The sequence below is a fragment of the Lagenorhynchus albirostris genome, chromosome 14 (assembly GCF_949774975.1).
Source record: "Lagenorhynchus albirostris chromosome 14, mLagAlb1.1, whole genome shotgun sequence".
In the NCBI taxonomy this organism is placed as follows: Eukaryota; Metazoa; Chordata; class Mammalia; order Artiodactyla; family Delphinidae; genus Lagenorhynchus; species Lagenorhynchus albirostris.
The window spans coordinates 78,712,964-78,737,575 of NC_083108.1; the positions used below are offsets into that span (position 1 = coordinate 78,712,964).

General features: G+C 42.6%; 1 protein-coding gene across 2 annotated transcripts in view; it reads right to left on the reverse strand.

Moving 5' to 3' along the window:
• Positions 1 to 24,612, reverse strand: part of CIT (citron rho-interacting serine/threonine kinase) — a 168,929-nt gene that overhangs the window by 27,038 nt on the left and 117,279 nt on the right. For both annotated transcript variants that reach the window (XM_060121619.1, XM_060121618.1), the window contains 6 exons: positions 24,091 to 24,288; positions 14,185 to 14,238; positions 7,875 to 8,072; positions 6,668 to 6,861; positions 3,667 to 3,802; positions 1,465 to 1,569 (listed from right to left, as the gene is read on the reverse strand). In XM_060121619.1, the coding sequence (XP_059977602.1) occupies positions 1,465 to 1,569; positions 3,667 to 3,802; positions 6,668 to 6,861; positions 7,875 to 8,072; positions 14,185 to 14,238; positions 24,091 to 24,288 (885 nt within the window). The remainder of the gene's footprint in view (positions 1 to 1,464; positions 1,570 to 3,666; positions 3,803 to 6,667; positions 6,862 to 7,874; positions 8,073 to 14,184; positions 14,239 to 24,090; positions 24,289 to 24,612) is intronic.

Genomic DNA, 24,612 nt, shown 5'->3' on the forward strand with positions numbered 1-24,612 from the left:
TTTGTTTAAAAATTTTTGTTGTGGTAAAATATACATAAAATTTACCACTTTAATCATTTTTAATTGCACAGTTCTGTGGCAGGAAGTACATTCACATGGTTGTACATCACCATCATCCATCTCCAGAACTTTCCAAAACTCCCACCCATGTTTTTTAAAGCCTCATTCTATAAAACATTTTACATTCACCTGCAAAATTTTCACCACACTTTTCGAACTTAATAACATAGTCATAATATTTCTACCAGCAGAGCCCCTCAGGGGCTACAGGTAGCACACAATAAAACCTCAATTCACCAGAATAGATAATCTGGCTAATTCAACCGTCAGGCTCACTATGGCTTAAACAGAACACTCTTGGAGTCCAACTTCTCGTGAAATATCTTTATAAAGTGCATTTGTCCCGATAGGTCAATTCTAACGAACAAAGCCGAATTATCAGTGATTCAACCAAACCAGGGCTTTGGTTGGAAGTAGGAAGTTGTCATCAGTTTAAACAGAGATTTTCAGAATTCTGTTAAAAGGTGCAGGAAATAACATAAGGAATGGATTGGTTTAGGAGACCAATTTGAGCTTTTCGTTTTGTGTCTCAAAAGCAGGGCATCATTTTTTTTAAACTGAATTAACTGGGTGTTCAAAAGCCTTCATGAGATTTGGCACTCAGTGTAATCTGATCAGGTCTCTGCCCCGTGCACAAAGCTAATTACATTGTTGTCCTATCAGCCTGCAAACTTCATGTACTTTGGACATAAACTCTAAAGAAGAATTTAACTCAATATCCATGTGCCTGCATATTTAATAAACTTCCACTTGGCACAGACTCGCTGTGTACTACACACACCATTAAGCACCATTTGGGAGGACACAATGACAAAGAGGACTCCAGCCTTCGTGACACATTCTTTTAACGTGTTAAACACCTTTAAGAAAGTATCCGGGACTTCCCTGGTGGCGCAGTGGTTAAGAATCCGCCTGCCAAGGCAGGGGACACGGGTTCCAGCCCTGGTCTGGCAAGATCCCACATGCCGCGGAGCAACTAAGCCCATGCACCACAACTACTGAGCCTGTGCTCTAGAGCCCACGAGCCACAACTACTGAAGCCAGCGCACCTAGAGCCCATGCTCCGCTACAAGAGAAGCCACCGCAACGAGAAGCCTGCACACCACAACGAAGAGTAGCCCCCGCTCGCCGCAACTAGAGAAAGCCGCGAGCAGCAACGAAGACCCAACACAGCCATAAATGAATAAATAAATAAATAATAAAATAAAAAGATATAATGAAATAACATTTTAAAAAAAAAGAAAGAAAGAAAAAAAAAAGGAAGTATCCGGTGACCACCTTACTCTTCCTTGAAAATTTCCACTTTGAAATCTGAACGCCTTAATTTGGATCTGCCCACCTGAAGACAACAGATATTCACTTGAGAGTCCACCCGGCTCTATTTGCCCAGCGTTTTACACTCACCTCTTCCAGAAGCCTTTGTTTGAGCTCTCGTTCCGTCTCCAGCTTTTGTTGTAAACTTCGGGCATTCATTTCAAGCATGGCGTGTTTCTTCTCCAGGTCATTGAGCTGGACATTTGGAAAAAATTGGCCGTGACACCACATTTAGTAATGTCAGATGCTAACAACTTCTGCAAATATCCACAAACCTTCTCAGGTAAAGAATAATCAAGTTCTAAAGGTCGGAACGTAAAAACTGGTTTTTTTAAAGTATATCACAAATGTCCCTGTCATAGATAAGCCTTATGTGCGTTATTCTGTGAGGAGAGAATATTATTTCTAAGGGATGGGTCATATGTAGGAGGATGACTTCTCAAGAATTTGTTTATCTGACATGCTTCGGCTGAATTAAATAATCACATTCTGAATGCTTACTACTCGCATAGGACAATATCAGGAGCTTTGGATGAAAGGACAGACAAGCTCTCTCCAGGATCTTACATCAGGTCACAAAGGCAGAGGGTGGCACCATAACTAGACACGTATACAAACAGTGACTGCTTTGTCAGGTGACGATTTCGATAAGAGGTACGGAGAAGAGAAATTCATCCTGAGAGACTAGTTGTCAAGAGAAGATGGGGTCAGAATGTCTGGAGTCTTAAAGGATGGGTAGGACTTTGCTATAGAATACTTTAAGAACAGTCAGGTAAAAAAAAATATCCTTCAAGCTAAACACAAAAGGTTCATTTATCTCTAAATAATACATTTACTTTCCTCATGGTCAAATAATATATTTACTTTCCTTATGGTTAAAAAAAATAGTAAGCCAATACCAGGAGGGTTCCTGAGTAACAAGCTCTAGCCTTGAATCTGATCATATTATTTCTATGAAATTCTGGTAAGAAAATAATCACGGATGTCCATAAAGATTTATGCTCATCACAGTGTTATTTATGATGGCAAAAACAAAAAAAAAATGGAAGAAACTCAAATTTTCAACCCAAGTGGAATCATTAAAATAGGTGCCTCGGTCTTCCCTGGTGGCGCAGTGGTTGGGAGTCCGCCTGCCGATGCAGGGGACACGGGTTTGTGCCCCGGTCCGGGAAGATCCCACATGCCACGGAGCGGCTGGGCCCGTGAGCCATGGCCGCTGAGGCTGCGTGTCCGGAGCCTGTGCTCCACAGCGGGAGAGGCCGCAACAGTGAGAGGCCCGCATACCGCCAAAAAAAAATAAAAATAAAAAATAGGTGCCTCTGTGTAATTGATGTTTCTAGAACTACATGTTCAAAAAAGATTCACTAATTCAGGAAAAGACCCTAGTTATGTGATGTTTAAAAAAATATGTAAAGCTGTTTATATTGTAAGAACCTAAATTTATAAATAAATATTTATATGTATATACAAATTCACCAAGATAACAGTGATGACAGCTTAGCAGTCATTTTTTTCTTGACTTTTCTGTGGTTTCTATATCTTCCACAATGACCCCAAATAATCACTTTTATAATCATGAAATTACAAAGTTACACAAAATTCAGAGGTTAGATTTCTACTTTATATTATGTGTGTGTGTGCATGTGTGTGTGTGCAAAAGAGTGTGTATGTATGAGGCTATGCGTATACATGAAATTCCTTGGACCTTTTGTTATCTATAATATTGAAGCACCTATTCGAAATCTCTTTTAAGATTAGATAAAAATCTCCAAACACTGGTATGTCACTTTGTAAATACAGAATACAGAGTGCTAGGTGGACAGAACACGTGTATTTCCAACGTGAAATACTGAGAACCTGCACCATCCTCAGATCCTACCGTGTCCCTGGACTTAGAACCCAGAGAGGCTGAGGCTTCCTGTCATTGCAGCAATGGGATGAGCATGAGTCCTCAACACTCCCCGCTCCCCAAGGATGTTCGACATTAGACCCATGAAGGCGTCTAGAAATCAAATGCCAGAAAGCAAGAGTGTTGTGCACCCAGATCAAAATCTCGACCTCAGGGGCCCTGACAGGCAGACGTGAGGAAGTCACTGACCGACTCTGACACCCTAATACCTGCCCCCCTCACCCACACTACTGGCAACAGAGGGCGGCCCATGGGGAAGCATAATCGCGCGACTCTGTTTATGAAACATGCTGACCATTGATCGCATGTGACTGTGTGTCAAGCATACCTGCTAAAAGGAGGTGCACACGTGTATCTAAAGGGCAGGAGGGACAGGGGCTGACCTTGTCGGAGAGACTCTCGGCCTTCAGCTTCTGTTCCTTGAGAGCCTGCTGCAGGGCCAGAATCTCAGCCTTGTGCTCCTTCACTGCTAGCTCGACCACCTGGCGCGACTCGGTGATCCGCTGATCGGCCCTCGCCCTGCGGGGAAACATGGGCACGTTCAGAAGCCCCACCATCGCCGCCCTGCAGGAAGGGAGCTGGTCCAGCTCGGGCCCTGCTAAGCAACCAGACTGTGGGCTGGCGAGATGCCCAACCCGACCCCTTGTTCCGAATTATGTCTTGTTTTCTGACCACATTCAGCGTGAAGATGTGACCCACTTTAGGCCCTGGGTAAAAATACTCTTCACAGGTAAAGTTCCTGTGAATATATATGCACTTGGAAAGGCTGAAGGCGATAAGGCATCTTTCCAAATGCAACTGGGTTGGAGAAGACGTCACAAGACTGTCACACCCTCCTACGGGAGCAGGAAGGGAATGAGGGCCTGCTGAAGGAACACAGGGTGCAGAGGGCCACGCGAAGCCCCATGTGAGCAAACACTTCCTCTCCTTAAAGTACATGCAAGAGGTGAAGTGTTCTGGGTGCTCCTCAAGAAACTGAAACTTGAACCTGACGGATGTATCAATATCTGTAAACAAGGTGAAAGAATAGAAAAACTGGAAGCAAACTAGAAAAATCACTGCCCCTCCCCCCTTTAGGTCTTATGCTTTGCTGCTTCCACACCTGGGCTTGTACAGGCTCCTCCACTGGCAGCTCTCCTTCCCCACCCGACAAATCCAAATCTTACTCAGACGTCAAGGGTAAACTCAAAGACCACGTCCACCATAGAACCTTTCCCAGTTTCCCTCTCAGAAGCAACCTCTCCTTGTTGTCCCCTAAGCATAAAGGTATTTCTCGCCTGGCACAGCCCACTCTCTATTTTAGGCGTAGTTTACCTCCTCCAGTAGACTCTTAGCCTCTTGAAGACAAGAATTAAGAATTATATTTTACTCATCTCAGGTCCCACATAATACCAAAATAGAGGGAGGAAAGAAACGGGGGTGGGTAGCCAAGATCTTTCACAATTGCCCCTGAAAGTATACATGAAATGTCTTCCCAAGCACAGCCCATGATTACACCTTCCACGTGTGATTGTGAATTTCTTGATGCTATGGTCAGATTCCGTCCCCAAAACTGTCTCTGAAGGATTCTAGAAACAGCTGGCATAAGAGCTGGACTTGCAGGTGGGAGGGAGGGGGTCTGTGTGAGGGCAGCCAGAACGTATGGTGAGGACGGGGGAGCCCAAGAGTTTGGAGGGAAACAGCAACAGAAGGTCTTAAACCAGCAGCCCCCTTACATCAGCAAGTACCCTGAATGGGAAGATGTCTAAAAGGGGAAGATTTTTACCAGTTTCTCTTGAAACTTATAGGTCCTCTTTGCTTCCAGTCTTTTCTAGTTTGATTTAGCACAGATTATACATCCAAGACAGTGATGAGTCTACTTTATGATCAAGCAAATGTGGGAAATACTAAAATGAATCTGATAGAGTCCTAATAAATGATAAATATTTCCAGGTATAGTTTATCTTGTTTACAGAGTTCAGAGTGGACTTCCCTGGTGACGCAGTGGTTGGGAATCTGCCTGCCAATGCAGGGGACACGGGTTGAAGCCCTGGTCCGGGAAGATCCCACATGTCACGGAGCAACTAAGCCCGTGCTCCACAACTACTGAGCCTGCACTCTAGAGCCCAAGAGCCACGACTACTGAAGCCCACGCGCCCTAGAGCCTGTGCGCCACAACTACTGAGCCCAGGCACTGCAACTACTGAAGCTCGCACGCTGCAACTACTGAAGCCCACGCACCTAGAGCCCGTGCTCCGCAACAAGAGAAGCCACCGCAATGAGAAGCCCGTGCACCGCAACTAAGAGTAGCCCCCACTCGCCGCAACTAGAGAAAGCCCGCGCGCAGCAATGAAGACACAACGCAGTCAAAAAAAAGGAGTTGAGAGTACCGCAGGAAGGCAAGTTTCAGAGGAAGGTGATATTAGCGAGGTTATGGGGGGAGGGATAGGATTCAGCTGGGCAGACATGAAGCCACGGGGCGAATACCAGCCCGTAGGTGTCTCTGCACAAACTAAGAAAGGCAGGTGTTCTTTAAGACTGTTTACTTCCATCTGTTGGTAAACTGTCATAATATACTGATTTTGTTAGTGCAAAAACTGCTGCTGTGAGCTGTTAAACTGTCATAATAAATCTTCATATCTATGACGTCTTCAGTGCAAACAGCATCCCCAGCAGCATGCAGTACACAACCCTCACACCTGTGACCCCGGCAGGAAGGGAATTCTATGCTGGGAGGACTGTGGGAACACAGAGAAAAGATACTACCTGAAATTATTTCCTACCAAGAAACGGAAAAAAAAAACTTCTTATAGAGCAGTTGTTCTCAAACTGGGGGTGATTTTGCCCCCCAGGGGACACTGGGCAATGTGTGGAGATGTTTGGGGTTGTCACAACAGGAGGAAGGAGCCACTACTTGGGTTTAGTGGGGCAAGCCCAGGGATGCAGCTCGGCATCCTACAGCGCACAGAAGAGCGCCCGCAACAAAGGATCATCCGGCCCGAACTGTCAATAACGCCAAGGTTGGTGTAGAAGGCAGACTTGCGTCACGAATGACCAGGATCGAAACAGTGATGGTCTTGCTACATGGTCACAATGATTAGAAACCCGAGAAAAGAGCTTCTACAAAGAAAGCACTGAGATATTCTCCCTGCTGACTCCCAGGGCCCTGCATGGGGTAAGTGGTCACCATCTACTGCCAAATGGCACTGTCTGTATTTACAGTGAGGATGACAGACCCATTCTGGTTTGCACAAGAGTCTCCCAGTTTTAACACTGAAAGCCTTATGTCCCAGGACACTGCTCAGTGCTGGCCAAGCTGGGACAATCGGTTACCCTGCTGGTAGCTCTGAGCTGGATCCTGCTGCTGTCACCTGCCATTGGCTTTCTACCAACAGGAAGTCCCACCTGCTCTGCTTCTCAGTGTCCAGCATCCTCTGTAACTCTCGAACCCGACACTCAAACTGGGACTTCTCGTCACCAAGGACGCTCCTCCAGGCCTCCCACTGCCGCTCTTTTTCCAGCAGCTCGTCGTTCAGGGCTTCCAGGTCCATGACCTGCTCCTCCAGCATCGTGCAGGTAGTCTTCAGAGCCTCCATCGTCTGCAAATCGGTATCACTGAGTTGTGCTTTGTGTCAAATGAGGATTTCCCAGATGTTACTTTTGTCAGATCAGTTTCAGAAAAGCAGGAGTTTCTAACTATGGTCTGAAAGACACTATCTTTTTCTCCTACAGAATGAAGGGACCAGACAAGAATGGATGAAGGGCCATTTCTGCCATCATCTTATAGAAAGAACCAGGAGGAAGACCAGGGAAAAGAGACCACACTTAACAATAAAGTGGCTCGGGAATTCCCCGGCGGTCCAGTGGTTAGAACTCTGAGCTCTCACTGCTAAGGGCCAGGGTTCAATCCCTGGTAGGGGAAATAAGATCTCATAGGCCATGTGACACAGCCAAAAAAAAATTTTTTTTAAATAAATACATAAAAATAAAGTGGCTCACAGAAGCATTCTATTCTATTTTTAATGGTTTTAAATCAAAATCAAAAACAACCACACAAAGGACTTCCCTGGCAGTCCAGTGGTTAAGATTCTGCACTTCCACTGCAGGGGGCACGGGTTCCATAGGGATGGTGGGGAACTAAGATCTTGCATGCTGTGCGGAGCGGCCAAAAAAACAAAAAAAAAAAACCCCAAACCAACTAGACACTTCTAAAAGCCATTTTTAAAACCCACAAGCCTTCAAAACACAGACATGGGCTTCCCTGGTGGCACAGTGGTTGAGAATCCGCCTGCCGATGCAGTGGGCACGGGTTCGTGCCCCGGTCCGCGAGGATCCCACATGCCGCGGAGCGGCTGGGCCCGTGAGCCGTGGCCGCTGAGCCTGCACGTCTGGAGCCTGTGCCCCGCAACGGGAGAGGCCACAGCAGTGAGAGGCCCGCGTACAGCAAAAAAAAAAAAAACAAATAAACACAGACATGATTATAAAAAAGAGCCCTTTTACTGGACAGGCTCAGTCTGAGAACCTTAGGAGCGATGCAACTGGCACCTCCTCTAAAATCTAAAGGGGTTCCAAGTTTCCTGGGGATGTCTCTGACATTGTTTACAATCCTTACTTGCTTCTGGCTGGTGAGCTGCATCTCCCTCTCCGTGATCTCGCGGCGGAGATGGTCTACTTCACTTCGCAGCTGTACGATCTCATCACTGGCGCCAGAGGCCTCATCAAGTTGTTTGGACAAGTAGAAATTTTGGTTGTTGAGCTCAGCATTGTCCTCCGTCAGCTGGTTTAGCTGCTCCTCCAGGTCTGTGATTACCTAAGAGGAAAGGAATCCGGTTACGCAGCAAGCAAGTTGATCTGAAATGAGAAATTGCTTCTAGAGCCATCAGCACTTGAACCTACATGATAATGACGATCAGTGTGCAGCTCACGTTTGCCCATCCAACCCCTGTGAGCCAAACTCAATCTCCCACACCCGCCCCCTTAGCGCCCAAACACACATATGCTGTGGGAGAACAAGAAATGTCTCGGATTCTTTTCTGACTCAGGATTCATCGGGAAAATATGGTAAAAACAAATCAATCAAAAGTGCCTGCCATATGGAAGGGGCAACTTTAAATGAGATCAAGTTCATGGACGATAATAGAATGTGGAAAATGCAAACTGAGGAAAGAGGAATAGTAGAGAGACTGGTATCACAATCTGCTAATTAAGCTAAAACGCCCAGGACACCATCTACAGGACATTATCCTGGGAAACAGTCTTAGAAAGCAAAAGAAAGTTCTTATCACGGAAGACTGAGTGAAGGACACTAAGAGTTATTTTAATAATATTTTAGGTAATAAATTTAAGTTCATGCAACAAAAGAAAAAAAAATTTAAGGGACTCTCAGAATAATCCTGAAAAATAATACTGTATGACAGCATCACTTTAAATGGTTCTTATTATGCAGCTGGCTATCAGAAAGTGGGAAGGCATGTATATGAAATTGTCATTTTACTGAGAGAGATTTAATCTGGTTTTACTAAATGATTTCCCTGCTCAATGGCAGAATGATTTCAATTTCAGCGCATTTAGCTTTCCTGTTCTCTTTGCTGAGGTTTAGTACCAGCACTTGCAAAGGGCTTTTATATATAATACTTTAGAAGTTTAAGGGCAATTTTCTAATAATAGTTGGAATGAGGCGCACTGGCGGTAAATTAAATTTTACATAACTAAAAGGAGTAAATTAAAAGGAAATGCCTCTGAGCCTATGGTTAATTGTTTCCCATTTTCAAACCCAGAGTAGACTTAGTTTCTGAAATGTTGCCACTGTTTCCATGACTAACTCCCAATTTTAACCTACTTTGACTATCAATTAAAAAAAAAATCTTCCCAGGCACATAGAATTAAAGAACGTCAGTTAAGTAGATCTGTTCAATGCGGCCACAGCTTTTCATTTTGTTAACTGTGCTGATGAGCTTTTAATGCAGTAAGTGGTCTAGTAATTTGTATTTTAATATCAAAAGCCATGTTAATTCCTACGGTTTGTGTAACGCTATCAGCTACAAGAGGGGGAATAAAGGTTATCTGGTCAGGTTCTTGGCTAAACCTCTTTCATCAGGGTTAAAAAAAAAAAAAAAAAAAAGGAAAAAAACTGCAAGTCTGTCACTCCTAGCAGGCACTTCTGCCTCACAGGGAACCCTGTATCACCCTTTGTGTGACGTGGTTAAATCTCCCCAAAGCAGAAACAATGAGTAAACAATGCAGTAAACCCATTCCTTAAGATGGTTTTCCTCCTAGACTGCAAATGTCTCCACTGGGCTTCCTTCTGCCTCTGCCCCCAAAGGAAAACAACAAGACTGATGCGGCAAACTGGCCTGGAAGCTGCGCTATAAAATGGATTCTGGAAGCCCCAAATAAGCCACCTTGAACTTGGCTGGGTTGGTTTCTCCACCTGACACGGAGGTAAATACTATATTGACTACCTCCTCTGTTGCTCTGGTTTTAATGTTTTGGCTTTTTCTTGCGTGCTATTCTACTTTAACGCATCATGTGAAATACATGGGATAAAAATTAGTGACCAAGATGTTGAGGCACCAGTGGTGCCCCATGGGGAGCAAACAGACTACAGAAAATCTACCCACATAAGAATATATATGCTGCCAAAATAATTTACTTGTCATTCAAAGACATATTTAAGCCTTTGGGTACCTACTCCCTTTCTTTGACTCATGAAAAAAAAATGCAATTTATAATAAGCCCATTTCTGTCACTTCTTCTCCTCCTCCCCAAATTCGATTATAAAGTGCTAAAGAAGAAACACTCGAAAAAAGTCAGGGAGGTGTCAAGATTACTACTCTCATTTCGACTGGCCACTGGAGTAGGAAGAGTCCTTCTATTTCCTGTCGTCACCCTGTTTTCAAGGGGTCTCTGACTTCTGTTCACACTTTGTGATGACTGGCTCTGTATTCTGTCATCATCTCTATGTTGCCTGTTTGACAAGAGGAGGATGAGGTGCTTGCACGAAAGCAGCCGAGGCCTCGTGAAAGCACGTTAGCGCATTCGGACGTTTCGTATGTCCTTCCTGCCCAAAAGCCGTAACACGTTGGTTGAGCTTGTGGCTCTGTGGGAGTTGCCAGAGTGTTAGACACACACAGATATTGGGCGGACCTGAGTAAATTAATGATCTCCATGGTTTAAAAAAAAAAAAAGAATAATGGGCTATCTGTGATTTTGAACCAGGTTATAAGCAAAGAGAATTCTTAGGTCTACTTTGTGGGTATATTCCCTCCACACCGAGGGCAAATGATCTGTTTCCTGTATTATGAGTCTCTTAAGCTTTCAACCCCAAGGATAGAAGGCAGGAAAGATAAACTGCAAGGCTGATTCCATCTTAGTGGTAAAAAAAAGATGAGGGAGATAGCTTCATAATGCAAGGGCCAGCAGAGCTTTCTTCTATGCTGTTTTTACAGATAAGAGATCTTGGTACAATTCTAACAGAAAACAGGGATATAAAAAAATTATCTACTCTCAGTGTCCAAAAAAAACTTTTTTTAAAGATCTCTATCAGTTGCTTTTTAAGCACACCTCGTGGTTCTGAGATACATGTGTTACCTCTCACACCTGACTGGGCAACCAGCAGAGGGAACGTTACTTGGTAAATGTCCAGGTAAATGTCGGGGGTGAAGACACCAGCCAGACAATGAGTATCGGGCTGAAAAGACACAGGGCTGACATCCTATTTTAATGCCTCATTCCTTCTTGAAGGCAGCTATTTGCATATTATTTATTTTTAATCTTATAGCTGACAGATTGATTCATAATTAAAACCGTGTCATATGCTGGCCCACCAACTCCTCTCCAAAACAGACTTAGGTAGGGTTTTAGGTGCCAGATTGAATCAAGTCCTTTTTTTAAATCTCTTCAAAATATAGAAATGGCCTGAGCTCGAAAATCTTACTGCTCATGAGCTTATTAAAAAAAGCTGCTAACTGGGAGCTCCAACTGATTGAGCTATTATAGGAGTTCCCACCGGTAACAAAGATGACATTTGCCAGCGGCGACAATCCTGGACAGCACCAACGAGAAAGGAACATCTATCGCGCTCTCCTAAAGTGTCTATAAAGCAGCCTTTGAACTTGCGAAAGTATAACTGAGATCTACCATTGCTGCCAAGTGTTGTTCTAAAGTGGTGGTTTTCAAACTTTTTTAAGGAGCAGGACCGTTTTCTACACAAGATTCTGTGGTAAATCCAATATAATAAAATGAGAATAGCAACCAACACTGATTAGTGCATTCTGTGGGCCAGGCCCTGTACAAACACCAATGCACCATCTAATTCTTACAGGAACCCCAGGTATTATTACCAAGTTTCGGATCCTATGACTCAGTGTTTCCTAGGTTTTACTGTTTCCGAAATCTGAATGTATATTGCAGCTAAGCAGCTGTCTCTCTGCCCTCACCCAGCCCCGCAAAGAGCAGTAATTAAATGAATTATGCCTCTTACAATCAATGGTGTTTTGGAATTGAGGACATACAATGTCATCTCATTTCATGGACAAAGAAATGGAGCCTCAGGAGTGTAACATCACATAGGTTACCAAGAGACCAATTTAGAATCTGAACCAGTCTACCTGACTCCAGAGCGTGTGTTTTGGACCCCCAAGCTACCCAGCTGCCGTAGCTGAAATGTGGGTGGGGATCACTTTCTTGGGATCCCCCTCCCACTGGGAGAGGCCCCCAAAGGCTTCTTCACAGAATGCCAGGGGTAAGTAAAGGAAGGATTAGAAGTCACTGCGCCAGAAAAAGCAAATTGCAGGGATAAAGAGAGTACAACAGTTACATAAGAAAGTAACCAAATTTGTTCTGCATATTGGTGTATTCCATTAAAGCTACACTTGCAATTTTAAAAATGGGGGGGAGGGAGGATTACAAAGGCACACAAGGAAACTCTTGAGGGTGATGACTATGTTTGTTATTTTGATTGTTTTGCTGGTTTCACAAATATACACACATTTCAAAACTCATCAGGTTATTGTACTCTGATTATTCCTTAAGCTGTAAAAAAAAAAAAAAAAAAAAAAAAGATGTTTAAAAAAAAAAGATGAAAAAAGGAGAAAAGAAAACTCCAGATGAATGGAACAGGATTACTGACGTACACATTTAAAATGCATCCAAGTTTATTTTAGGAAAAAATAGTAATGTTAAAAAAAAAGTCACAGTCCTAAAATGATCTATATTTTATTCAGTGATCATTTATGAGCATGTATGTAATATAAGCACATAACTCTTGTGTAAAATAAGAAACCAAGATAATAAGAAACTAAAAAAGTAAGGCAAAAGAGTAGAGGAACAGAATGCATCAATTCCTCAAGGAAGGGAAGAAATCAACAGATAATGTTAAGGCAAGCTCACCCTAGATCCAGCCACTGGCAACAGGAAATAGACCTAAACTCCATCTGCCAGGTACCTACTAGAGTGAAACAGAGGCACGTCCCATGACCTAGCTATTCCACTCTTGGGTATATGCTCATCAGAAACAAGGCCTTATAGCCGTCAAAGGACCTGTACAAGAATGTTCCTAATAGCTTTATTCCTACCAGAAACAACCCAAACATCCATCAACAGGCGAATGGATAAACGAACTTCAGTTCTATACGCACACTGGAAACACGACACCGTAATTAAAATATAACAAAATCTCGATGGATGCAACAACATGGATGAACCTCAGAGACAATTTAAGGAACAAAAAAAGCTAAACCCAAAAGACCACATCTTCTATGATTCCATTTATATGAAGTTCAAGAACAGGAAAAACTAAGGTGTGGTATCAGAGGTCAGAATACTGGTTACCCTTAGGGCAAAGGACGCTGATGGGAAGAGGAGAGGAGGGAACCTTCTGGGAGCTGAAAAGTTATGTATCTTGATCTTTGTTGTGGTTACACAAGTTGTCTATACACATACACATCTATCCAGCTATATGCTTAATATTAGTTGCACTTCATGTACTTTGTTGTGTGCATTTTATATCTAAATGAAGCGGGGGGAAAGAGGGGGGGAGCATATACCAGGACTTAATGCCCCATTTATAGTAGGTAAGGAGGAAAGAAGGAGTTCATTACAAGAAAAGAAAATATGCCTATAGGAGGTGGAGGGGTGTTTCTGGAAATTTACAGATGCAAACAATACAAATGGAGACAAGCTGACTGAGAACTGCCTAAGGAGGTAACAGAGCAATGAAAGGACCAAAGAAAGGAGGTAGAACCATGAATAAGGACAACATCCCTCCTTTCTGAAAGGGGCCTATTTTAATCCCTCTCTCTGATCAAAAATACACTCTGAGTTTCCACTGATCCTACCCTATTACATAACCTATGAATGATGCTTATCTGCTCCTGGAATTGACTTCTCTCAATAGAAATAACGACTCCCAAAGAGTCCTAGATTCTGAATTTGCATGTTAGGAAGCCAGATTTTGCCTGTTAGGAAGTTAACACTTGTAGATTCCCCAGGAGAAGAACTTGTTGGTCTTCCCTCTCTGTAGAGGCAGTAGGGTGGAGAAGCCTGACATGTCTAACTGCCCCTTACCATCTGGGGCCAGTCTCAGACAGAACCTTCTAGATTGGAGAAGGAAGGGGAGCTCCAATGGGACTTTTGTGGCAGCTACTGAGATCTATTAGTGGTTCTGCAGTGAGAATTATTTTGACCATTCCAACAAGCCTTCCCCAAACACGAAGAATGGTTTAATTTTTTTTAAACTGGCAGGAACACAAGACACTGAAGTTATCTGAGGCTCAGAAACTTCCAAATCAGTTTGACCGCATAAACTGCTTCAATTTGAAAGTTTATATCAAAAATCAGTCACTGATATTAGAATGAGATGTCCCCCTTTCCTTCTCAGTTTTAGTTTCATGTTATTTTCATCATCTTTGGTTAATACTCACAGTACAGCTGTTACGAAGGGCATCAAATTTGCGCTGGATTTCATCTCTATGTGCCTAAAAGGTAAGAAGTTGATTATAAATTTTTCATAGGGTGGAATACAATTCTACATGCTATGGGTCAAATAAAGAAAATCACAATTTGTCTAAAAAAGCCAAGAACGCTGTTGCAGCTGCCCCAGCACCTTTTTTTCAAAGAATTAATCAAGTCATACCCAACAGGAGAAGCAAAGTTACAGGAATACACAATGCCTATTAATAACATTAACTATTTAGACCACACATCACACCCTGTACAAATATATATTTAACATTCAGATTAAAACTAGGCACTAGTGGAAGAAAGGAAAAAAACATAGGATGAAGTTTTACTCTCTTTTATTTGTCTTCCTCCCCATTCTTTTTTTTTGCGGTACGCGGGCCTCTCACTGTTGTGGCCTCTCCCGTTGCGGAGCACAGGCTCCGGACGCGCAGGCTCAGTGGCCATGGCTCACAGGCCCAGCCGCTCCATGGCATGTGGGATCTTCCCGGACCGGGGCACAAACCCATGTCCCCTGCATCGGCAGGCGGACTCTCAACCACTGCGCCACCAGGGAAGCCCTTCCTCCCCATTCTTAATCTTTTCCTCTTCCCTCCAATTGGCTGCCCACCACTGCCCCACCCCCGCCCCCAAGGCTTCTCCCAAGAAAGACACAAACACACATATACAGGACAATAGCCAGGACAAAGTAGGGACTTTTGAAAAATTAAATCCAAAGCTGCTGAGATTCAGAAACCCTACGTAGACCCTGAAGTAAATATAAAGATTTTCACCAAGGCAGAGGCGCTCTAAACCAGTAGCATTCATTCAGCTGACAATAATATTTTGAGTACATACTACATGGCAGACACTATGGCAAGATACAGCATATCTGGCCTCACCTTCATTCTGGTGCGGACAGGTAGAAAATAAACAAGGGCAGGATTACAAACAGTGACAAGTGTTATGAAGGAACAGTGACAAGTGTTATGAAGGGCCTAGGGAAAAAGAATAAGGGGGGAGAAGAAGAACTCACTTAGATGGGGCAGTCAAGGAGGGCTTCTCTGAAGAGCTGACATTTAAACTGAAACCTGCAGGGTGATGAGGAGCCAGCCATGCAAAGAACAGAAAAGAACAGAGGGAACAGCATCTGCAAAAACCCTGAGGCAAGAAAGGGTTTGGTGCATTTGGGGAACAAAAAAGGACCTGAGTGGCTAGAGCAGTTTTTTACACTTCAAGCTGTGACTCAAGAGTGAAGATGTCGAGTCAAATTTTTTTGGTTTGTTTTATCCAATGAAATGGAATAAACAGGATACATTAGAAAACATCAGAATGTACCTTGGAGAGTAAAGGTAAGCACCATTGTTGGAAACTTGTTTCAGATACCATAAGTCATCAAGTTTAAGTTGCTATCAATTGTAAGATTTACCACAATTTTATGTAACATTAAGAAAAAGAAGTACTGCCAATGAAACTATGACATGTTTATGTCCTTATGACTACAGAATCATATACAGGCTATAAGATGCATCCTGATTATCCACCTTAAAACTCATTGAAACTCAGTATATAGGATCCCTTGTATGAGACTGCAAGGTAAGATGTATTCTTCTGTGGACTGTGGCCAAAGAACAAAAGAGGGAAAATGTGGCCCAAGCTGATGGTAGAGAGGCAGGCCCAGACCAAGAATCTTTTTTTTTTTTTTTTTTTTGTGGTACGCGGGCCTCTCACTGTTGTGGCCTCTCCCGTTGCGGAGCACAGGCTCTGGACACTCAGGCTCAGCAGCCATGGCTCACGGGCCCAGACACTCTGCGGCATGTGGGATCTTCCCGGACCGGTGCACGAACCCGTGTCCCCTGCATCGGCAGGTGGACTCTCAACCACTGCGCCACCAGGGAAGCCCAGACCAAGGATCTTGAAGGCCAAGAAAAGAGTTTGGATTTCATTCAAAATGCAATTAATTGGAGGCCAACAGAGGTTTTAAAATGCAGAGTGACATGGCCTGGTTGTCGTTTTGTGGATGCTGCAGGAAGAACAGAGCAAAACAGGACAAATGTAGAAGGAAGTTTAAAAACTACTGAGGAGGTTGCTGCTGTCATTAAAGGAAGAGAGGATGGTGGCTTGGAGCTGGACGTGACAGAAGATGCAGAGAAGTGGATGGAGGTGAGATCTCTTTTGGAAGCACAGGTAATAAGACTTGTTGATGGACATGGGGGCCAAGGGTTCCTTAACGGACTTTTGATTTGGAAGACAAGGTAGATTACAGCACCATTTGCTTAGCTATGAAAGCCCAAAGAAGAATCCAGTTTGAGGCCGAGAAAAATGTGGTCCTTCGTTTAAAAAAAAATAAAAAATAATCATCTCTATCGGAGATTAATAAGTAATAAATGCTGGAGAGGGTGTGGAAAAAAGGGAGCCCTCCTACACTGTTGGTGGGAATGTAAATTGATGCAGCCACTATGGAGAACGGTATGGAGGTTCCTTAAAAAAAATAAAAATAGAGCTACCATATGATCTAGCAATCCCACTCCTGGGCATATATCCAGAGAAAACTCTTAATTCAAAAAGATATATGCACCCCAGTGTTCATAGCAGCACTATGTACAATAGCCAAGACATGGAAACAGCCTAAATGTCCACCAGCAGATGAATGGATAAAGAAGATGTGGTCTATACACAGTGAATACTACTCAGGCATAAAAGAAGAATGAAATAATGCCTTTTGCAGCCACATGGATGGACCTAGAGATGATCATACTAAGTGAAGTAAGTCAGACAGGGAAGACAAATATCATATGATATCACTTATATGTGGAATCTAAAGTATGATACAAATGAACTTATTTAGAAAACAGAAACAGACTCACAGACATAGAAAACAAACTTATGGTTACCAAAGGGGAAAGGGCAGGGATAAATTAGGAGTTTGGGATTAGCAGATATAAACTACTACATACAAAATAGATAAACAACAAGGTCCTACTGTATAGCACAGGGGACTATATTCAATATCTTCTAATACACCAAAATGGAAAAGAATATTTAAAAAAATGTAGCTGAATCAATTTGCTGTACACCAGAAACACAATACTGTAAATCAACTATATTTCAATTTTTTTAAAAAAAGAAAAAGGTTTACAAGAGAAGTAAGTCAAAAAATTCAGCACCTAGCCTGTCAAGGCAGGGGACACGGGTTTAAGCCCTGGTCCGGGAAGATCCCACATGCCGCAGAGCAGCTAAGCCTGTGTGCCACAACTATTGAGACTGCGCTCTAGAGCCCACGAGGCACAACTACTGAGCCCGAGTGCCACAACTGCTGAAGCGGCGTGCCTAGAGCTCATGCTCTGCAACAAGAAGCCATGCAGTGAGAAGCCCGTGCACCGCAACGAGGAGTAGCCCCCACTCGCCACAACTAGAGAAAGTCCATGTGCAGCAATGAAGACCCAACGCTGCCAAAAATAAATACATACATACATAAATAAATAAATTTAAAAGAAAAATTCAGCACCTAATTTAGCTGTGATGTATTCTCTAAATATGTCTATTTTGCCATAGATTTATATTTTAAGTTTATAACAGATTAGCCACCACAGAAAAAAAGATTAGTGAACTTGAAGACATAGCAACAGAAACTATCCAAGATGAAATACACAAAGAAAAAAAAAAAGACGTAAAAAATGAACAGAGCATCAATGAGCTGTGAGACAACTCCAAGGAGCCTGATATACATGTAATCAAAGTCCCTGAAGGAGTGTAGGAGTGAGACAGAAAAAAAATTTGAAGAAATAATGGCCACAAATTTTCCAAAGTCAATGAAAAAATAAATCCATAGATGCAAAAAGTTAAATGAGCCCTAAGCACAGGAAACATGAAGGAAATTAAGCTAAATCACATCATAATCAAACTGCTTAAAACCAGTAATACAGAGAGAAAAAGCTTGGGCTTCCCTGGTGGCGCAGTGGTTGAGAGTCCACCTGCAGATGCAGAGGATATGGGTTCATGCCCTGGTCCGGGAAGATCCCACATGCCGCGGAGCGGCTGGGCCCGTGAGCCATGGCCGCTGGGCCTGCGCGTCCGGAGCCTGTGCTCCGCAACGGGAGAGGCCACAACAGTGAGAGGCCCGCATACCAGAAAAAAAAAAAAAAGAAAAAAGAAAAAGCTTAAAACCAGCTAGAGAAAAAAGACAAGTTACTTATAGAGAAACAAAGAGAAGAAAGATTTCTCCCAGTGAGGTTGGAGGGGTTTTGGAGGGGAGTAAGCTAGAAGACAGTGGAGCAACATCTTTAAAGTACTGAAAGGAAAACAAAAACAAAAATCTGTCAACCTAGAATTCTATACCCAGCAAAAATGTCTTTCAAAAATGAAGGCGAAATAAAGACCTTTCCAGACACACAAAAGCTGAAAGAATTTGCCACCCACACACCTGTACTATAAGAAATGTTAAAGGAAGTCTTTCAGGCAGAAGATGACAACCAGAGATTTAAATCTACACAAAAGAATGAAGAGGACTGGAAAAATGTAAAACAAAACAAAAATCAGTAATTGCACAGACGGACTTACAGATTCATAAATTAAGAGTTATCACTTAGAATCAACTCAAATAATTAGCCCCTATTTTCATGAACTAATTTAATAGATTATGATTTTTTCCCCAAAACTGTGTTTTGCCTAATAATGATATGAGAGATTTATTAATTTAATGGGGCAAGAATACAATTTATCCAAATTAGGAACGTGGCTATTTGTATCACTGATGAATCTCATTTGTGAGTATCCTAAAGGAAGAATCCTTAGGTTAGTAAACTCTAGAGCAGGAATGAACACCTTTTTTCTTGTAAGGATCAGATAGTAAATATTTTTGGCTTTGAAGGCCACTCAGTCTCTGTCACAACTACTCAACTCTGCCCTCACAGCACAAAACCACCCACAGACAATATGTACACAAATGGGTGTGATTGTGTGTCAATAAAACTTTATTTACAGGAAGCAGACTAAATTTGGCCCACTGGCTATAGCTTGCCAACCTCTACTCTAAATGACTATTTGGTGTGAAATTACTCAGACAGAAACAGGAAGCTGAAGGTGGAGTTAACTTCTTCAAAGCCTAAGCAATGATTATAAAAAAGCTTTCTGGCCTAGACTGAGGGATAGAAGACCTGTTCCACTTTGACTAATAGCAAAGTTTCCAAATAACACCACACCAGTAGAAACTTGCCTGACTGCCCCACAGTAGCCTGAAATTTCAGTCACTAATATTTCTATTATAATTTACCATCATGAGGCCTTTGGATCACTCTGACACATCAAATGACACTCCTCTTTGAGGGTATAATGTAAGGAACTGCTATGGCTTTTGATTTATTATTGACTGAAATATAAACACAAAATGTAGTTGTGACTGTTGTGACTGTTGGAAGTACTGTAACAATCACTGAACTGATCTGAGCTTTAAAATGGCAAGAAACATGTTTTATGTTCCTTTGAAATAAGTTGTAAAACAAATGCACAAAAAGTCACATTATATATAAAGGTAATAAAATATGTAACACAAGCTTTGGATTCTCTCAATGAAATATCTGAGTGTTAATTAGGTGTTAGAAGCTACAGGGAATAAATATTTACCCTCTTAAAAATTACTGAGGACCCCAAAGGGCTTTTGTTTATGTGAGTTATATCTATCTCTATTAGCCACATTAGAAGTTAAAGCAGATTTTTTCAAACATTTATTATTTTTTTAAATAAAAGTATTGCTTTTGCACCATCGGTGCAAATGTTAACACAATGAAAAACACCACATGACAGCTTAGTATTATTATGAAAATAACCTGAACTTGGGGACCCCCCACGGAGCCACAGACACCCCCCACAACTTGAGAACCACTGACCTAGGGGTTGGGTGGCAAGAGGCAGAAGGGACAGGCTGCATCCTGGAAATCAGAGAGGCACTCACTTTGGGGAGTATTTATGTCTTCTTTAATTTTAAGGAAAGTTACAAGAGGAATGAAGAAAAGAGAACTATTATGCAACCTTGATGAGAGAAAACACCTGTAGAACTGTGAAAAGGAAACATGTGTTTAGGTGTCTGACCGCCTTCTGGGATCCACCGTCAGGATCCTAGAACACAGGCTTCCACACATCCACCCCTTTCCCTGGGAAGGCAGGCACCAAGCAACACTGTCACCTTAAGTGACCCAATTTCACATCTCGCCTATCATGCCGATGGGTTACTAATTCAATACAACAATTGATAGTTATGTAAAAGAGAAAAAGAGAGCGTGCACTGACTAATGATTTTAACAAATCAAAGAGGATGACTCTGGGATCCCACCATCACGCTCTGCTGGGAGAATCCCTTTCTGGAGTGTCTCTAGCTTTTGACTTGATTATTCAGCATTAGTCATTTAACAAAATCAGTAAAAGAACGTGAGGACAGGGACATGAAACGTGTTTGTGGGGCCATGCTGGTGGGCACGAAGCCCACACGGTTCCTCTACCCCGCGGCCCCATTCAGAGCAACGCTCCCATCACGTCGCACGTCTGCATGCAATGAAGTGTGCAAGCTCAAATTCTCTTCCACAGAAGAAGGCACTACATGGAGTCTTTTTTTTTTTTTTAAAGATTTTTTGATGTGGACCATTTTTAAAGTCTTTATTGAATTTGTTACAATATTGCTTCTGTTTTATGTTTTGGTTTTTTGGCCCCAAGGCATGCAGGATCTTAGCTCCCCAACCAGAGACTGAACCCACACCCCCTGCGCTGGAAGGCGAAGTCTTAACCACTGGACCGCCAGGGAAGTCTCTACATGGAGTTATAAATTTCAATTCCGGGTGGAAAATTCTCTCTTCCACCAATAAGCACTGAAGCATCTTAAAAGCATGACTTTTTGTTTAAATCTGACTCTCTTGCTGCTGTCCACCTTGACTCAATCTCAGCTTTTAATGGCCAGTGAATTTCAATGCAAATGCAATTGACAGGGTGGGTAAAGGGAGAATGGGAAAAAAGAAAGCCTGAGGAAGACCAACAATGGCAACTGGTGGCCTCTGCCACACTTCTTCAATGGAGAGCTTCCATTAACTGTGCTCCATCAATTTTTGGCCCAGGGGCAGAAGCCAAACAGGGTAACTGCTCCCCTCCCAGGTGAGGAGGTGGCCACCTCTTAGAATTAAAGCAATAATAGCCCATTTGACTATTTCCTTTTCTTGATAAAACAGCCTACTATGAAGCAAACAAGCCTCCTAGGAGATCATTTTAGATCCAGCTGGTTGAATTTGATTGATGCTTACGTTGGCTCTGAACTTGGGCCAGAACAATGAGAGAGGGAGAGTCAGGGTACTGCATCTGTGACCATTTTCTCTCTCTCTCTCTCTCAGAAAATACATTCTTCAGAACAAATTCAACAAAGCCATTCAGGCAACAGCCACCTGTGGTCCATGACCAGATTTATGGGACATAATCAAGAGGAGGGGAGAGGAAAAACCCACAGCCTTCAAACTGAACTGAGGCGAATTGATGTGAGGTTTGGATTCCTGCATGATGGGCTTACGAACAGCTGTTTGACCAAAGGCACTTTCCTGTCATCACTGTGAACAAGCCCTATTTTCCAAGGGATCCTCATCTGTGAGAGTCGTAGAGCCCTAGTTTCCAGACCTAGGGAGGTTTGTTTCTTTCTTTCTTTTTTTTTTTTAAGATGCTCTGAGGCAGTGATCTCATCTGACTAAATTAAGTCGTGACTTGCTGCTGTGCAGGCGTCCAGCAGCCATTAGACACAGCACATTCCAACCAGCAGCAAGACAGGACTGAAAAACTAATTTCCCCACAGATAAACAGCAGCGACACAAGCTCTACTGTATACCCTCCTCCTTCCAAACGGGCAGGGTAAGACGCATGACCACCGCCTCCCTCCCAATTCCAACAGAGTAGAGAGGTAAATGTTTCCTTCTCCTCCACTCCATGGTAAAAGGATTTGAGGGATTACAGGCCAGTCCCCTGGGAAGAAAAAGCTAAAGACACAGCACTAGGCGCACAGTGAGGACTCATTAAGTACAGATTAAATGACTGACGTCTCCTTCTTTCAGAGCTGGGGTGGTTCATGTGGGGGGAAATATTAATATACAAGGCATTAAATATAATAGTGGTTGGATTTTAGGTGTCTCTTTTAGCAGCTAAGAAATGCCATCTGGCTGTCTCTCTCCACATCCACCCCACTCCAGAAAGTGTATACGCCTTCTTGGCGTATATATTCATTTCATTCTTACCTCCATTTTTTTCTTCTATGACTTCTTTTCGCTTAGACTTTTCTTTCTTATTCGATCCTGTTATACTGTTTCGTATCTTTCCAAACTGTTTCCAATCCATTTTTGAAACAGGGCAGAATATAAACAAAGAGACACTAACTATTTTCTCCAAACCAAATACTGGGGGCACATGGCATCATTTAATGAGCGTTTTCATAGAGAAAACATTGGAAACTAAGGTTGCAACCAATATCTGAACTTGGCATAAGTCCTGGATAATCCAGGATGCACAAGCATCTTCTATAAAGGAGTTACTCTGTATCCCCAGAATCCTGGAAGGCTCTGTATCCTGGACTGGTCCATAAAGACCCTGGCACTCTCAGGTCATGTTCCCAATTTGGTCCCCAAACACCCAACAGTGGTAGATAACTTCTAAGAAGGAAATTAGTTAAAAAAAATATATTTATAAATATATATGTATATATACATACACACACGTATTAGTTTTAAACAGGGTAAATCATAAGCAACAAAAGTGCATGATCATCTGCAGAAGTAACCCCACTCTAAGAGATGTTTAGAGGTGTTTGCTGATGGAGATGGGGACAGGATCCAAAATGAGTCAGAATGAATAAGATACCCATTTGGTACCTTATTGAAAAAGACTCTGAACATCAGCTGCATTGTGCCCTGCCCACAGAAGGGGGTACCCTGACCAGCAGGCATGAGTGTGCCCATCCACTTGGCAAGTACAGTATGTTACCATTAGAAATGTATGCACTTGGTTGATACCAGCCATTAAACTCATTCAGCTCTCTGTGCCCAGAGTCCAGGTCCACCAAGCAGCCTTCCAAGAGAAATGGGATTTATAAGTAGATTTCTCTGAAGGGGAAGAATGTGAAGATTATCCTGGTCAACTTGGCGGTTGTATTTCCTTCTGTAAAGCTGGTAAATTGGCATTTTTAGATGTAAAATTCTGTCAGTTTTGTTAGCCTGGGTCAGTCCGTGTGAGAAGGATCAACTGTGGGAGATTGGCCAACGAAGTCACATTTTGAGACTTGCAGAAAGAACTAAGGTCTAAATCCAGGGGCCGCCCACCAACAATATACCTCCTGAGAACACTCTTCATGTGAGCAAACCAGTCTCTCAGAAAGAGCAGGGAAGCCAGGTCCCTTTTAGAGAAACAATCTCTCATTCATTAGAATCATTTCCATCCAGAACCTACCAAATGCATACTATAAAGACTCGAAACAGAATCTACAGCTTGAAAAAAAAAAAAAAGGAACACAAATGAGGTTAACCAAAACAAAAACAAAAATATGGTAGAAAGACTACTGTAAGATATAAGATTATTATTTTTTTAATGTTTATTGAAAACTAAAGTAGAAGACCCAAGTAAACAGACTTTGGTTAAGCTAAAGTTTAAAATATAGTGATGATTATTTTAAAAAGAGGGAAATGCATAAATAAAGGAGGGACTTTTCAAGATCCTTAGGAAAGCTCAGATATTGCCCAGTTGATCTAGTTTACTAATTCCAAAGAGGAAGCAGCCTACATAAGCCAATTTTCCTCCCATTAAGCATCCCTCTGGTTTATTTTTTCTCTCTTGGCATTTCTGAGGGTGAGCAAATATTCTCAGCTCTACACTCATCCTACCGTGAGCGCCTGGATCTCTTCTTCTGCTTCCGCTGTTGTCTCTTCCAGCTCTGTCTTTGCCTGGCGGAGCTGGCTCTCCAGAGCTGCCCGGGCTGCCTGCAGGGCTGTCAGCTGAGACTCGCGCTCCTGCAGAGAGAGCTGCAGCTCCGTGAGCTGACGCTTGAGCTCCAGTTTCTGCTCTTCATGCTCTAGACTGACCTGAGACAGAGAGAGAGAGATGCTCATTGACCTTAACTGAAGAGAAAGCCAAGACGCAACCTGCCATGCAATCTGCATCTTAAATTTGGTCATGGAATCAAATTCTCAGCACTCAACCGAGAAGGAAAAAAAATGCAATAAAACAGCTTTGACTTCGATAAGTCTCAAAAATCAACAGGAGTGAGAACACATAAGAGTACATACAACGTATATTATCAATACAAACCATCCCTTCCTTTCATATATTTGAATGCTTGGGAAAGCTTCTAAAAAAAGAACCACACGGCAAGAATCCCCTATGAAAATGATGATGGTTGTTCTTAT